The sequence below is a fragment of the Engystomops pustulosus genome, chromosome 1, assembly GCF_040894005.1.
Source record: "Engystomops pustulosus chromosome 1, aEngPut4.maternal, whole genome shotgun sequence".
In the NCBI taxonomy this organism is placed as follows: domain Eukaryota; kingdom Metazoa; phylum Chordata; class Amphibia; order Anura; family Leptodactylidae; genus Engystomops; species Engystomops pustulosus.
The window spans coordinates 237808572-237825758 of record NC_092411.1 but is presented as its reverse complement, the minus strand read 5'-3'; the positions used below and the strand labels follow the sequence as shown (position 1 = coordinate 237825758).

The window sequence follows — 17187 nt, the reverse complement described above, 5'->3', positions numbered from 1 at the left end:
TAAAAAGTGATCAACAAAACATATGTACTCCAGAATGATATTGTTGCAAAGAACAACATGTCCCGCAAAAAACAAGCCATCAACCAGCTCTGTAGCCAAAAACGTAACAATGTTATGCCACTTGGAAGACGGCGATGCAAAAATGATAGATTTTTCCCCACATTAGGGTTTTATTTGGCAAATTTAGTAAAACATAAGAAAAAATATTAATGTCTGGTATCCCCGTAATCGTATCGACCCATAGAATAAAGATAACAGGATTATTAGGATATACGGTGAACACGGAAAAAAAAAAAGTAAAAAATCCAGTACAGAATTGATGCTTTTCTACTCATGACCTCAAAAAAAGTTCCAAAATTTTCAACAATAGGAGATACCATCCCCAAAATGGTAACACTGGAAAAAGCATCTCGTCCCGCAAAAAAAATGCCGTCACATGGCCCAAATAACAGAATAGCGAAAATTTTATAGCCTTCAAAAGGGGGCAACCAGAAAACTAAAATCCTGGCAGCTGCAGGGTGCTCCTTCCCTTCTGCGCCTCGCTGTGCCCCCATAACACAAGTAACGGCCACGTGTGGGGGGTCGCTGCATTCAGGAGAAATTGTAGAACAAATTTTATGGTGAGTTTTCTCTTTTTATCTTTTGGAAATGTGTAAATTTTAGGGCTAAATGAACGTATAACCGACAAAATTTGATAAATTTGAAATTTCTAAATTTCACCGCCATTTTGATTCAATTACTATGAAGATCTCAAGGGGTTAACAATCTTTGTAAAAGCTGTTTCTGATAGTTTGAGGGGTGCAGATTTGAAAATGGGTTGGTTATATAGGGGGTTTTGTTGCTAAATATGTAAAATTTGATTTCAAACAGTATTTATCCCCAAAATAGTCAATTCCGAAAATACGGAAAATCGCTATTCGATTTGTAGGCCGCGTGACGTCAAAATAAATTATCCAAACATTTCAAAAATCATGAAAATGTAAAGTAGACAAATGGGAAATGTTATTCTGCAAGTTATTTAGGTGGTAAATCTATCTGCCTGAAAACGCGGTGATTTAGAATTTCGAAAATGGCAAATTTTTCTAAAAATTCATCATTTTTTTTTCTTTTTTTTTGTAAATAAACGCAAAACTTATCAGCCAAAATTTACCACTAAAATGAAGTACAACATGTGGGGAAAAAACAATCTCAGAATCGCTTTGATAAGTAACAGCGTTCAAAAGTTATTACCACAGGAAGAGACACTGGTCAAATTTCAAAAAAAAGTTGCGAGCCTTAACCTGCAAACAGGCTGCGTCCTTAAGGGGTTAAGGAAGTTTTGGGGATATTTTATTGTCTTGTGCACTAGGAATAAGGGAACCTGTCAGCAGCAGTCCTTTTATGGCTTCCCCCTAGAGAATAGTTTACACATTGCCAAAGAGTTTTTATAGTAAAACCTTTCTGTATGCAGAGCTGTGTTTTTAATTTGATACATGACTGTGCAGTTTCCCGAGGGTGTGAGGCAAAACCTATCCTGACTAGCCACTCTCGGACTAGGGACAAAGCTCTGCATACAAAAAGGGAAAAAAAAGTTATATCAATGTACGCTATGTTCTCTAGGGATATGTGGGAACCAGAAAAGAGCTCCTGATGACAGGTTCCCTTTAATACGCAATGTGTGTGCCATGTGGCCATTCACGTGTCTGTATATGATGGCTGATCTAGCTGCAAAAAAAGGCAGCTAGATCATGACAGGGCAAGGTGTGGTGACCCACACTGTGCCCAAGCCATACAGCCGCTCTGCACAAATCATGTTCTTGTTAGGCTGGCATGTGTCAGTCCTAATGTTCTTGGCTATATTAGTTGCTACTGGTGGTATCTGGCAGTGGTTTATTCTTGTCTTCATCTAGTAATGGGATCATCTCATAAGTGGTGCCACTATGAGCTGACTGCTGTGAGGTTACTGCAGCTTACATTCAATTTGGATATATACTGGGGAGCAACATACCTGTCTAGGTGGTGTGAATGTGGGCAGCATTTCAGGTTCATGGTTCCATAATTTGCCATATATGCAGATGACTGTATAGTTGCTTCTAATTGCGTCTGAGCATTCCTTAATGCATGCAATCTATACGGACCAAACGGAGGCCATAATAATGCCTTACATTAGCACTTGCGTTGGAAGCTTTCCTGGTGGTTCATACTGAACTTGTAGCCTAAGGTGCATGAGTTTTGCAGCAGTCAGTATACACTGCAGCCTTGATAGTTTGTAGACAGCTGTACTCTCTTGGGGGGGCCAATAAATCACGTGCCCCTGTCCTGGCCACCCTTGATGTATCTTTCGGGTGGCCGTGACGATGTTGGTGAAATGTATGCCACTTTTTTTGAAAATGTGCAGCAACTGCATGGAGGTGGCGTAGACGCAAAAATTGCAGTGTGCAAGAAAATTATTTCAGTGTTTCTTCACATGAGGGGGAGAAAACAGGCCTAAAGTCTGTCTTGTATTTGCGAATAGGATGCACGGCTTCTGGTTGTCTTCTCTACATTCAGTATAGTTGTACTGTAGTTATAACAACCTAGAGAGGACACGTTATCCAGAGCAACACAGCAGTTTTCCTGGAATATTACTGCTTGTGTTTTATAGGCCCACAGACTTCTATAATTAAGGTAGTCTGTCCATTGTGTCACACTAACCTATATTACAGAATTGTCTGTTCTGTAGCCGTGTGCAAAGATTAACCTTTTGCTCACCCCACTTACAAAAAGCTGCACACGTGTTGCCTCCTGTAGGCTACAACACCTCTTTCCATAGTGTTGTAGTTTGTTGTATCCCTTTGGTGTTGAGCCTCCTCCCTTGCCTTTCCTTCCTGCTTCATTGTCTCTTGTCCATGATATGAGCTTACCAACTGTGCATCCTCCCAGCTGCGCCGCTCCCTTGATATTACTTCATGTTTTCAGCTTTGCTAGCTGGTAAAGCTGACATAAACATGCTGGCTAGTCGTGCTTCTGAAAGTTTGTTTTTAAAGTCGATGGAATTATTTTTTAAAGGGGTCATAACTTCTTTTTTTTTTTTTTTTTTTTTTTTTTGGCCCCCTTTTAAAAGATTTATTAACATAAAATGTTAAAAGGAGAAAAAAAACCTGATAACTCTCCTTGTTCCTGCGATTAATATGGCACAAGCATGCCGCTACCATGGCTGGCCATTCAATGTAGCACTTCACCATTATCACAGGACTGGGAATTGTTGAGGCGAGATGCATGGTCACAATCACCTTAGATTGCAATGACGATTGTGTTGGGGGCCGTGCTCTGGCCTCACAAATTGTGGTCAGATCACTGTCCCCATGGATGTCTTTTACACCTGGTCACGGTGCATGAGCCCTTATATTTATTTTAAGAGGCCGATTTTATATCTAGTATACATAATTGTGGTCACCTACTCTGGATTCTTCACTGCAGTGTGAGACTAAAGTGATCATCCATAATGTTTTTGTAATGAAGCCTTTTTGGTCCCATTACAGCAAAAATGTTTAAATATCCAATTTTCACCATGGCAAGAAAATTTGTCTGAAGCTGCAATCCTAAAATATACAGTTCTGACTTGCGTAGAAAATTCAACTTAAGAACCAACCCAAAGAACCTATCCTATATGTAACATGGGGAATCCCTGTATAATTTCTTCGATTCGGTCCCATTATTCCTTAGCATATTCAGCATGCATACAACTGTGTCCGCAACCCTGTGGACCATAAGGTTCTTTATGAAGGACTTTTGTGATCAGGGTAACAGAATGGTGTATAGAAAGCATGTCGCCAAAGGTAGAAGCTAACATTGCAATGTGATGGGGTACGGCATGTGACGCTTAGCTGGTTTCATTGCTGCCATCTTTAACTGAGCACACACCCTAGCTGGAGTTTATAGTTTACTTGAATTTCAAAATTCTGATAATTTTAGTGTGTTTGTTGTTTTTATCTTCTCCATTTACAGTGTATAGGTGTATTTCTGGCACTTGTGAAAACAAGCGTACAATTTGGTCATTCTAGGATATTCTCCAATTTACACATCTAGACATAATATAAACATTTCAGGGAAACGAAACGCACAATAAAATCTGTCTACAAAAACTATAGAGGCCAATTTAAGGGGACAGCGGAGCAGCTGTAGTAGATATGGTGAACAATCCTGTGCTCCTGTATATATATTTTTTGTGCAGCCTGAGGGGGGGGGGGGGGGTCTTTTTTTGATCTGAGCCTGGGACGAAGATAGCAGCTCTCGTTAAATCCCCTCACTTTATAATCTTTATAACCACCTGACTAGTATATGCTAATTCATGGCAGTGGTGCAAAGACTTCTCGTGGCTTCCAAGCCAACAGTGCCGCTTAATGATGGGGAATATATACAGAGGGAAGCTCATGGGCATTCCCCCAACAATCTCGTACATGACGTAGCGGTGGTATACTTGTAAATACCCTGTTTCCCCTAAAATAGGACATCCCCCGAAAATAAGACCTAGTACAATTTTGTTCAATCTTAGAAATATAAGGCCTCCCCTGAAAATAAGACCTAGCGGCCGCCATTGCAGCGGACCCCCATGTCATACATTAGTATTAGTAGATTTTTTAGATGCTGCAAGAGGTTGTGACATGCGGGAAGAATTACAGAATAAAATCACTGACTGTTGCAGGACAAATACGCTGCAAGCTGCTACATGGACATGAAGTGCTCATTTAAGGAAAGTTCTGTTGCTAAACATGAGAGATAGGGGGCCAAAAATTCCAATAGTTCAGAGTTTGGAGAGTAATAAGGATGCTTTAGAAGTTTTTTTTTTTTGTTCACCAATAAATGTAAATTCTTGTACATGGAAAAATAAGACATCCCCTGAAAATAAGACCTAGTGCCTCTTAAGGAGCAAAAATTAATATAAGACACTGTCTTATTTTCGGGGAAACAGGGTACATGTGCAGGTTTGTGTTTACAAGTAAGCAGGCCTAGGCACTTCCTGCAGACATTGCCCCTATACAATAGGCTGCAAACTTGGTTGCATTTATTTAAACCCCGCCCCTCTTCCCCCCCCCCCTGTTTTGGAACACATTAAATACCAGAAATTCACATGGAGCTTAACTGCTGCAGTGCAATGTGCATACCCTTATTCTGCTGAAAACCAGACTTCAGGATAAGGTCTTCATCAGTAAGAATATGGCAGCATCTTTTCTTATAACTTTGGGCAGCTACACGTTTTTCTAGAAGAAATGCTTGCAGAAGGGGAAGTTTATTACACTGGCGGATGAAAATCCAGACACCATAAGATATGGGCCTTTTTCACACTTCCAGTGTCAGTCTGTGAATCCTGGACCAATGGGACTCCTTACATCATGGAGCTCCTATGATGTAGGAAGTTCCTGCCAAATGTCAGCACCAATACTGTACACATGGTTAGTCTTGGTGCTGCTCTTTAGCAGGGAAGCATTAACTCCTTACATAACTGATTTATGATGTAAGGAGTCCCACCCCAATCAGCGCTGTCACTCGAGGACACCTGACTCGTGAAAGGTCTTGGTACATTACTAGCAAGGGAACTGGGTAATCTGGTCCTAAGGGCCTTTTCACATTTGTAATGGACTAGACTCTCATTTGCACATGGACTCGGTATAGTTGAGTTTGCAGATATTAGAGGTCACATATCTAGACACAATATAGTCAGCCAGTGATTACCTTGTCCCTTCTTTTGCAATGAGGCTCCAGAAAGTAGATTGTAGATTAAATGAAATTGACTCCTAAATTGCTCTTTAGTGCAGTAGAGGATTATTCTAATACTTCATACAGGTAAAGTGATAACTAGTTTCCTCCCCAGCAGATGGCTGCACCTTGTGAGCTGATATAAAACCCAGACTTTTGTGACTGCCCCCTTTTCACCTGTGTAGGTCTGCAGTGGTTTGGCTATTGGATATCTGTAATAGGAAAATTACACATCTGCTGTTATATGAAATTATAGGTCTTGCCTAAAATTAGAAGAGTAGCGAAAATATAAAATGCAAATTGGGCAGTGTTCTTGCCTCCTTTTCCCCCTGAAATTGGTCAACTTTCATTTGGGTTATACATAGAACTAAATACATAGAACTGAAGTGTATATTTTTACTTCATTGTACATAATTCATACTAGTGTCATCTGTCATCTGTGGCGATGTATGTTCTGTTATACAGCAGATCTTGCTAGAACCTGTGAACACCTGGAACAATTTTAGTGTTGCATGCTGCGCTATAAAAAAAAAAAAAAATTAAACACTATTGGATCTTCTGACTGTATGTTACAGGCTAGGTATGAATCTAGGGTTTCCTGATAAGTGGATCTATGTGATCTGCTGAAAAGAGGGCTCAGTCCTGATCTAGGAGATTCTTCACCTATCACAAGTGATGCTATTAAAGTTCATTTTGGAATCTAATGGAAAGTCAAACTAAAGACCCAACTTTATTTTTTAATTTTTATATTTATTCTCTTTTAGTTCTTCCTCCGGTCCTGGTTCCAAGACACAGCGAGTACAACCCGCAGCACAGTCTCCTTGCCCAGTTTCGCACCATGGAGCCCACTGAGCCACACATGCCACACAATGCCACGTTTCCAGATTCTTTCCAACAACCGAATAGCCATCCATTTCCGCATTCGCCGAACAGCAGCTATCCAAACTCTCCTGGTGGCAGCAGCAGTACTTACCCTCACTCTCCAGCAAGCTCTGATCCTGGAAGTCCTTTTCAAATCCCAGGTAGGTGCATTGTGGTGGTCTTAACATATTACATTTTTACGGATGCGGAGATGAGTGGTCTAAGACTAATCCTCCTGAGTACGTAGTGCACTGTGGAAATATAATCTGTTATTAATAATCCAGATGTGCTAGCACACAATCTAGAGCCAGTATTTTAGAGGCTGTAATGGTGAGGATCAATATCTTCCTGTCACTTCTCGATCATTGCGTCATGGAAAATGTGTATTTTTGTCAGTGGTCAAAGAGGAAATCAAAGAACGGACGCACTTAACTTTTGACTTTGCAAAAGAAAACTTGTAGTTGAGGCAAAGTGATATTCTTTCTTCAAACTTTACAAATGCTTTGCAACCTATATTGAACCAACAATGGCTTTGTTCTAATATTCTGTGCCCGGACAGAGGTGGAGAATGTCTATAATGTATCGGTCAGATCCGCACTAATCATTTCTGCACATAACATTTTCTTGGAATATTTGACAGAAATATTGACCAGATGTGATCATATGTTTGCTCTTTATGCACAGTATATTAAAGAGGACCTGTCGCCAAGAAATTCGGCACAAGGAGCTGCTTTCTACAGTAAGCAGCTCCTAGTGCTAAAACAAACGGCGCAGTGTTAGAGTGATAGTATTAACTCTGCGGCAGAGTACAATGTAAAGCCTCTTCCCCGCCCCGCTCGCTCCATAGGCCGGCTTTGAGAGCGGTCCGGCGTTTACATTGTACTCTAATGCACTAACACTGCAGCGGAGGTTTCCGATAACGCAATAATTCTAACACTGCGGCATTTATTCTAGCACTTGCTCCAAGTGCCAAATTTCTGGGTGACGGGTCCTCTTTAAATGATACAGCACTATGTTCTCTGCTTGGTTCCTAGAGGCTACTGTCCCACAACAAAGTGGTCTCTATAATAGAGACTGATAACAGCGCTTTCTTTTTTGTTAGAGGGAACTGGCCATTAGAGTTTTGGGTTCCCACGCCCACCCATGTGTTATCCGGAGTGGTTACAGTGATGTCCTATATTCTAGGAGGATCAAATTATGCAGAAAAGCTTTTAACACTGTATTCAACCGGCAGGTGAGAAGGAAGAATGTACATGGCTTGGTGATGTCCCATAGGCCCGGTACATTCTCACAAGCAGCCACTGCAGGACGTCCTCTAAGCCAGTGCTTCTGTTGCCAACCTGCATAAAGGACTGTCAGATTTGTTATAAAGTATTCTGCCTTAAAATGCCAACTATTTTATCCATACCAGCATCTGCCTACCTGCTTGTACCTACACTTAGCCACCCGAGGCCTTCAAAACATGTTAATGCAAATCTGTGAGCCCGGGACAGTCTGTGAAGAGAAGTTTTAATGTGTACAGTATTGTTCTCGTCATCTTTCTGCCTTAATAAATCACTTGGGATAGGATTTCGAAGCCAGGTGTAGTATTTCACTCTGCGCACACACTGCAAGGTGTCTGTATGAAACCTCTTGGCGGCTTCTTATTTCTCCAACCCCTTTAAGATACAAATTGCTTGTTTCTGGGTCTGTCCACCCATGTAAAGGGCACTACTGAGAATAAGGGACCAGCTGTAATACGGAGCGATTAAGGTCAGCTGAGTTTTTTTTTTTGTTTTTTTTTTTTGTTTAAATACAATATTTGATTTTTTTTTTTTTTTTTTTTTAATTAAAAATCAAATTTAAAAAATCTACCACCAGGATGAAGGATTGTAAACCAAGCATACTGGTGTGTGCCCCCTCTGACAGGATCTGTTCTTTTTAGCTGCTTTTTTTCCTATGCAAATGAGCCTGAGGGGTCCAGGGTTAATAACTGTTAATTGAACATGGAGCCCCAAAGGCCCATTTGTTTAAAGGAAACCTACCATTTAGAATGGCAGGGGTAAGCTGTAAGTACCGAGCACCAGTTCAGTGTGAGCTGGTGCCGGTACTTACTTTCGTTAGTGTTATAAACCGCGGTATCGCGGTTTTAACACTTTTTAAACTTTAGAGCAGAAGGGGCTTCGGCGCTGCGCGCGACCGCGCAACATCTCCGCTATTTCCTATGTAGGCGCGCGCCGAAGCCCCTTCTGCTCTAAAGTTTAACAAGTGTTAAAACCGCGATGCCGCGGTTTATAACACTAACGAAAGTAAGTACCGGCACCAGCTCACCCTGAGCTGGTGCTCGGTACTTACAGCTTACCCCTGCCATTCTAAATGGTAGGTTTCCTTTAATTCTTAAAGCCTTTAAATAAATACATTTTCATATGTGGGTCCATCTCCTGGTGCATTGGGTACAATATATCCTGTTTTTTCAATTGAATCTCTTTATTTTTAGCAGACACCCCTCCTCCGGCTTACATGCCCCCAGAAGATGGAATGAACCAGGAGAACTCACAGCAAATGGAGACAAACCTAATGGTGCCTCCCATCCCCCAAGAAATAAATCGAGCAGGTAAGCAATGATAGTGGGGGTTGTCGCCTGGAACAGCTTCTGGGTCCTTACTAAAATCCGACAGCTTTTTCCTTCAGCTGGCTTGAAACTCCCAGTAGCTTGTCATTGGGTAAGTATTGTTTAAACAGGAAAACACTAGATATGTTGATAAAACGCGCTGCGAGCGATACACTTGTTGGAGTAATTGCCATGTCAACCATTTCCTTGTTTACATAACAACTAAGGAAAAATGACTAGAAAAAAATGTCCCTCCTTTTCCCATAAAGGAATGGAAAATGTATCTGCTGAAAAGCCGCAGCTATGAAAATCCTGTGACTTTTTGGATCACATTTGATGTCATAAACCTCTTTTTGCCAAGTTTGGCTATTCTTGTGTAGTTTATGTACCTTGCACCATCCATACCCTCCGCATTCAGTTTACTGCTGTTAATGTAGTGTATGAGGTGGTTATTTATAAAAAAAAATTTGTCTACTTCCCGTGGGAACAGTTTCTCTTGTCTGAAGACTGGTTCCTCCTTCCCCTTTTTTTTATTTTTTTGTGACATGCTGCAATACCCCGGATGCTACATTTTATGACAAGTCATGAGTTTTGTTAAAGAGAACCCGTCATGCAAAATAACCCCCTAATCTAAATATATTTTCATAAACTGCCGTTAGAGAGCATTGCCTATATCCCTTTGTCCCTCTACATGCCTGTAAACCTAAGCAATGAGGTCCTAAAGCTGTATGCAAATAACCTGTGAAATGTCAGTCATTGGCATATTCAAGCTGTCCAGCTTATGAGTGGGAGGTACAGCCACACCCCCAGTGCATGACTGACAGGCCGTATAATGGTGTGATTCCTTATAATGGTGTGATTCCTTATAATGGTGTGATTCCTTATAATGGTGTGATTCCTGGTGGCCACACCCCCGTGTGTGTGTGTGTGTGTCAACAGTTCCAGGCAGCTATGTTATAGCAGAACATGTCAGGTACTTGTGTAGCTGATGTCTGTCTCTGTGCTTTACCTGCTGACATGCTGCATCCTCCTAATGCACAGACACTAGCAATTCTTTACTACGCATTACACACAGACATGAGCAGGGGGAGGGGGAACAACAGTGACATCACTGCCTCTAATCATTATAAAATCATCTATTCTTTATTATGTAAATGAGGCTGGTCACATGCTCAATGTATGAAATGACTAGATAAAGGCTGGGATCCTTGTGAGCTGCTCCAACTGGTAGAGGTGACAAATGGTGAAAGAGACCTGATGACAGGTGTCCTTTAAGGCATATGTGACATTGCCGAGGGCACAGCCTGTGTTGCTGGACTGTCGTGCTGGATGTGTGACTCGTAAGGTCCTGTTCACATGGGCTCATTTTTTCTTCACTGTAAAGTTGTGAACTTTTTCATTCACATGACTAGCAGAAGGAGCAGGGATATTTGCATGTTTTAACCTTTTGTAACTTAAATTTCTTTGATCTTTCAAACAGCATGTGTGAACAACTCTTAAAGAAAATATACCCTTTGTTTTTATGCATTATGAACCAAAAATGTCTGGAGAACACTGTAGCTACACTGGTGCTGAAACATATCTTGTTTAATCCCTGAACCAACAATTTTAAAATTTGAATTGCTCCTGTGGGTGTCCCGGTGCTTCTTCTCTTACCCTAATTATGCACTGCTGCAGCATAAGACATCAATGTGTTGTCCCTGACAGGCAGAAGTAATTAATCCCTGCACCATCCCCCAGCTGCTGTGAGTCAGGTTGATTAGTCCTATCTGGACAGTTCGGGCAGCTCCTGTATACGTGGAAGTAATGTGTTTGTACAGCAGCCAGGGCACCCAGCTTTCCCAAGGTTCTTAATTTTTTTTTTATTTTGTTCAGGGATTAAACATGTTTCTGCGTCAGTGTAGCTACAATATTCTCAAGGTATGGTTTTGGTTCACAATGCATAAAAACAAATGGTAGATTTCCTTTTAAAGGACTAGTCTGATTCCAGCAGTGAATTGCTTGAATGCAGCTGTGTATTGGGGTAAATTAAAAATCTATAAAAGACCCAGACACATTACACATTTAATATGCCACTTCCTTACACAACAGTATAATGTATGGGATGTATCCAAAAATCCACAGTGCTTTCTTCTGTGCGGAAAGCCCAAGACTGCATTTGCATGCTGTGGGGAAGAGGTTTTACCAGTTCCCATACATATTTACACCGGCGGGTGTGTTCTTGGTCCTGTTTTAAATGCACGGAGAGCGCATGCATTTTTGTATGTTGGCTTATATTTGAATTTGTTTTTCTTTATTGTAAGCAGCTGTATTAACATTTTTCACTGCTGCTTACGCTTCCAGGAATGAAGAATAACTGGTTCAAACCAGCTAAACGCATGGTGACATGAAAACAATGCATGCGTCCTCAGTGCGTTTAAAAACTTACTGAGTGACTGCACCCTAAACGCATTTCTTGCATTGTTTTGTGAATTCCAATAACAAGCATGTGCGATTGGGAGAGGCGATTCAAGCAAAGTGTGTGTGTCATGGTAGCTGCGCGTGATGCAGTTCTTCATATGGGAAATCCATTGGTTCCATGTTCAGTTCTTATGGATTTCAATAAAAAGTTTCAATATTGTAAATTAACTTAAATTTTAATGCAATTCGGTGCAGGAAATTGTCTTTTTTTTTTTTTTTTCTTTTTTTTTTTTTTTCCTTCTTCCCGCTCTGATTAATAATGAATAGGGAAGTGTATTTTCCTCTTCATTGTATTGTGTGCTGTTCTGTTCCTTCATGTGTCCTCCAGTAACAGCTGCAGCAAGTAAGAGGCTGGAAACTGCAACTCCTGAGTGCTATATGCATGCAGCACTCCAACCTGCCCTGATTCTCCACGGCACAGCACTTTTGTTCACATAATATACGTGTAGCTGGTTTGACCCAAAAATTTTTTTTCCAACTTTTGGTTTGGTAATAAATCTTGGTAGCGAGAGGGCCTGGTGATGGCCGCCCAGTCTGATGTGACTTAATATTTTCTGGTACCAGGTGCCAAAGTGTAAAATTTTACAAAACACATTGCAGAAAGTGATTTTTGGGAAGCGTGGTGCTGGGTTATGGGCACATTATCTGCTGTCATACACACTATCTATCTGCAGACCATTTTTGCGGTCATGTGCATCAGGATTCTCAGTGGTTTTTTGACTTGCAATAAGCCAGATCTGCAGGTAATCTCATGTCTATGGTTTGGACCCTCCACTGATGATCAGAAAGGTTGGCAGCGGAGGCCACTGAATCGCTCCCATTTAGTACAGGCATGCGTTGGTCCGGAGAGGTTTCTAGTAACAAGCTGCATCCTGTCAGTGGAGTTGGGTGATTTCCATTGTTGGCCTACGCTGGGAACAGAGACACTTCGCACCTGCTCTGCATGACTTATAGCAAACGTAAGGAAGTTGTGTGAGAAATCTGTGAGAGGGAGATGATTCATCCCAGAAGAATTGCCAGCTGGCAGGGTTTCTTAGGAGCTTTGAGAAAGCTGTAGCCTTGATGGTTACTGGTATCTTGATGTGTGAAAGTAGAGTAACCCTTTCTTTTATAACGAGGCACATATTAATTATACCATCAGTCCAGCCACACAAATGTGAAATGCGTCATCCCAGATTGCATCTGCTACAGCAATGCCAGCTGTGGTGCTGCTGTGTGCATTACCTCCAGAAGTGCAGCCACGCTGGATTGTGCATCTGACTGACGGTCTGCAGCATCGATGGTTTCTAAAGAAGGGATGTATTCTTCTAGCTATGTTATTGTATATATGGTCCATCCTAATAAGGTGACAGCTGCTGCTCCAAACCCCACATCAGTACATGTTTGGAGAGTCAATACACTTGGATCAGACTGTATATACCATGTCCAGGACTGAGGGGGACTGTTTAGTACAGATGTAGAGGTATCTGGTCATCTGCACTGGGCCTGACTTGCATGTAGCAGGTTTTATGCTGGCTGCCAAGACCACCGCATTCATATGGACTGATTGTTTTATTGTGGCAAATTCTCAAAGTAAGTCTGGTGAATTTCTCCCTTAGCTCCTAATTGGAAGTAATGCTCACAGATGTGATTGTACATTAATATATGGAGACCTGATCTAACAGAACCTTTTGCACTATTTTCTATGATGTGTGGTCTGGTGCTCCACTACAACCGCTCACAAATGTGACGGCATAACGAGTATGATATAGTTTGCGCCCATTACTTATAATTATAAAATGTCTGTCTTGCAGATGTTCAAGCTGTCGCTTATGAGGAGCCGAAACACTGGTGCTCTATCGTCTACTACGAGCTGAACAATCGGGTAGGAGAGGCGTTTCATGCCTCCTCCACAAGTGTGCTGGTAGATGGATTCACCGATCCCTCAAACAACAGGAACAGATTTTGTCTTGGGCTTTTATCGAATGTTAACCGCAACTCCACCATTGAGAACACCAGGAGGCATATTGGGAAAGGTTTGTTTTTTTTTTTTTTACTGATCTTTTCCCATTGCCCTAGATTTGGTACTTGCTCCGTACTGGATATATAGACCCGTGTGTCTTTTTACATTCTTGGTGCCTAAAAATTAGGCAAAACTAAAGCTACATTTAACTACAGCATATGCAGTGTATCCCCCTCTTTTATTGCACACAAGTTTGACCTGCTTCTAGGCTCAATGCTTTTACATGCTGCTTATACATGGTTTTTCTATTATGCCAAAAAAGGAGCCCAGATGCAGATATATAAACAATGCATAAAAATGTACATAAATCTTGTTACACCATACATATGCATGAAGTGGAGTTTATTATTGTATTATATATGGTGACAATTGATATCTCACATGATTTTTATGGCCCATGTTACTATTGATTAAATATCATTTGGTATTAATGTTGTAGTACCAGAGGGCAGGCTGCATATATATATATTTTATATTTTTAATGTACAGGCATTCCACAGGTTAATTACACTATACACTTGTATCTTGTGTACGAATACAATGACAGATTACTAAACCAGGGATTATTCACAAATGCCTGAACGGGCAGTACAAGGATCTCTCCAAAGATCTTTTTATACCTAGGCCTGTGACCAGGACAAGGGGGCATCCTCTACGCCTAGAGGAGAGGCGATTTTTACCATCACCATAGACAAAGGTTCTTTACTGTAAGAGCAGTGAGACTCTGGAACTCTCTGCCGCAGGAGGTTGTTATGGCCGACTCAATGTTCTTGAGTTTGTTCTTAAAGGGCATCTACCACCAGGATGAAGGACTGTTTTGCAAAGGAGTCTGAGGGCTTCAGGCCCATTTGCATACAGTCCTTCATCCTGGTGGTAGATGCCCTTTAAGCTGAATTTGTAGGCAAGGTGGAACAAGTTGGAACAAATACACACTTTCCATCTGTTTACTAATGCTGCATCACTATGGAGGATGTGCATACATTTAAATTGAGGTTATCTGAGGCACTCGGGCGACATAACCTGAGCGCCCCAGGGTAATTGGCATAACTTTAACTCTAAATACCGCAATCGCAGAAAGGGTTATAAAGTCCCAAGGAACAATGTTCTAAACTGATGGTAAATGTCCTTTTTAGTTTTATTCTGTCATGGGAACAAGGATTATCAATAAAACTTTAGTCCCAGGCTACAATGATCAATACACACACCTTACAGTAAAGTACAGCATCCAGAGATCAGAGAGGTCCATCTGAGGGGGTGAGGGTTGTGAGCCTGCAAGTAGGGGACCGCATGTGTTCTGTAGTTAAAGATGACTGCAAATTCCCATGATTTGTTTTTGGATATATTGGGTAAAACTCTTCTGTGCTTCTTTCTAGGTGTTCACTTGTACTATGTTGGAGGTGAAGTGTACGCCGAATGTTTGAGCGATAGCAGCATTTTCGTCCAGAGCCGGAATTGTAACTATCACCATGGGTTTCACCCAACCACTGTCTGTAAGATACCTAGTGGTTGCAGCCTGAAGATATTCAACAACCAAGAGTTTGCTCAGCTTTTGGCTCAGTCTGTGAACCATGGTTTTGAGACGGTCTATGAACTGACAAAGATGTGCACTATCCGGATGAGTTTTGTCAAGGTAATGTCCTGCTAAACCCTACTGAAGATGTAACTGGATAATAAACAGCTCTTGATTGTGTAATTGGGGAGGGTAATGGAGCAGCGGTCACACTTGTGCCCTCCTGTGTAATCTTATGGGCCTGCCAGGGATATGCGAGCCTTCCACTTAGATCATTAAAAGTAAAGCCCATTACAAAGTGCTATGAATGTATTTTTACTATTGTATTTGTTATTGCAGGGCTGGGGTGCAGAATACCATCGGCAGGATGTCACCAGCACCCCCTGCTGGATTGAGATTCACCTGCATGGCCCTCTTCAGTGGTTGGATAAAGTACTTACTCAGATGGGCTCGCCCCATAATCCTATTTCCTCCGTCTCCTAATCGGAACTGGACTTTTTTTTTTCTCTTTGGATGACTTGGAGCCGTGCATGTACTTGAAGGATGTTAGACACGCGTACCGGCTAGAGAGGACTATCATTTTAGGGTTTTTTTTTTTCTTGTCACTTTGGGAGCCTCAAATACTTGATGTTTGTGACCAACTCTTAACATAAAAGGGGAAGAGGATCCCTATGATATGTGGCTAAATCTTCTCAGCAGCTAACTTTTCTCCCCTCCACCCCCTTTCTAATTGGATTTGGCAGCGTTCACACTATATGTAATGTAAAATCATGCTGTGTAAAGTATTAACTAGGGCAGATTCCCCACTGGCTTTGGTCTCCCATTGGGTTCCAATTTCCCAGTAAGTTGTGGCACCAGGCCTTACTGCCATCCAATGTTCCTTACTGTTTGTACAGTTTTTTATATATAAATTTTCTCTTCTTGCTGAGTAAATAGTTAGAGCGGACTAGGTGAATATTTCTTCTGCTAATGACGGTTTGGGGAGATTCACTAGGACGAGATATTAAAATGTGAGCAGTGCTTTTTCCATGGGCTGTGTATGTACTGCACATCTTTGTGCAGGCGGCTGCGTTACACTCGGCAGCGGTGGGGATCAGCAGCTGAATGAATGAGTAGTCTTCTCCCTCTTGGCGGCACCAGCCTTGGTCCCCTGCATCTTTTCATAATCTCCTAGCTAACGCGCTTCTGTCTGCTGGAGGGAATGCAATGTTGAAGATTCCCCCTCTCCTCATAACACTACCGCTGTGTCATAGATCTCAGCTTTGACTGCTAATGTATAGGGAAAAGCGTTGTTTAGGGGCGGGAAGGGAGAAATCCTCAAATATTGCTGCACCTCTAGAGCCTGACGGCCTGAACAAACACTTTTGCTAAGCGTTCAAATTGGATTAGATTTCAATATCCAAGGTTTACTCACTCGCAGACTTATTCTTTTTTCCCTTTTTTTATGATGTTACTTTTTTGTACTATTTTTGTTTTTCTTTTATATTCACAGTTAAGCTGTAGTACTTCTCAAAAGTACTTTTATTCCAGATCTAGTAGATGTTGGCTACTAGAAGTTTAAATAAATGGTCATTATTGCTTACCTGTATAATTTGTGTGGCATGTTCATCTTTCACATACACTGCAATTGCAAGAAGTGTTAAACGCATCACCACTTTTTATTTATATTGCAGCGTCATATTCCATAGCGCTTTACAAATGGGGAACTTAAACAAATACAATAAGACCTTACGAATGGCCGTATGGAAGAATAGGAGTGAGGGCCCTGTTTGCAAGAGCTTACAGTCTTATCTATCCTATAACCTGCAGGAACATAGGGACCAGATGAATTCTACATATAAAGTGGAGTATAAATGTTAGGACCTGTCACCTCTGCTGATCAAGTGTTAACTAAAACAGACATGCAATGCTAAAGCATTTTCATTCTTTTAATGAATTTGACAGATGGGCGTTGCCGTTCCTCCTGCCAAAGGTGGTGTGCATAGTCTGAACAATGTCTATTATTAGTTGCATGTGTTGCTTCCACACACCCACATGTCAATTGAGAAA

At 41.4% G+C, this 17187-nt stretch overlaps 1 protein-coding gene across 2 annotated transcripts in view; it reads left to right on the top strand.

Moving 5' to 3' along the window:
* SMAD1 (SMAD family member 1) overlaps positions 1-16729 on the top strand; it is a 32228-nt gene extending 15499 nt beyond the window's left edge. The window contains exons 3-7 of one of the 2 annotated variants that reach the window (XM_072121856.1): positions 6480-6737; positions 9056-9169; positions 13420-13641; positions 15002-15258; positions 15478-16729. In XM_072121856.1, the coding sequence (XP_071977957.1) occupies positions 6480-6737; positions 9056-9169; positions 13420-13641; positions 15002-15258; positions 15478-15621 (995 nt within the window). In that variant the 3' untranslated portion in view covers positions 15622-16729. Of the gene's footprint in view, positions 1-6479; positions 6738-9052; positions 9170-13419; positions 13642-15001; positions 15259-15477 lie in introns of both variants that reach the window. The other variant, XM_072121847.1, reaches the window with a different exon arrangement.
* The last annotated feature ends 458 nt before the right edge of the window (positions 16730-17187 follow it).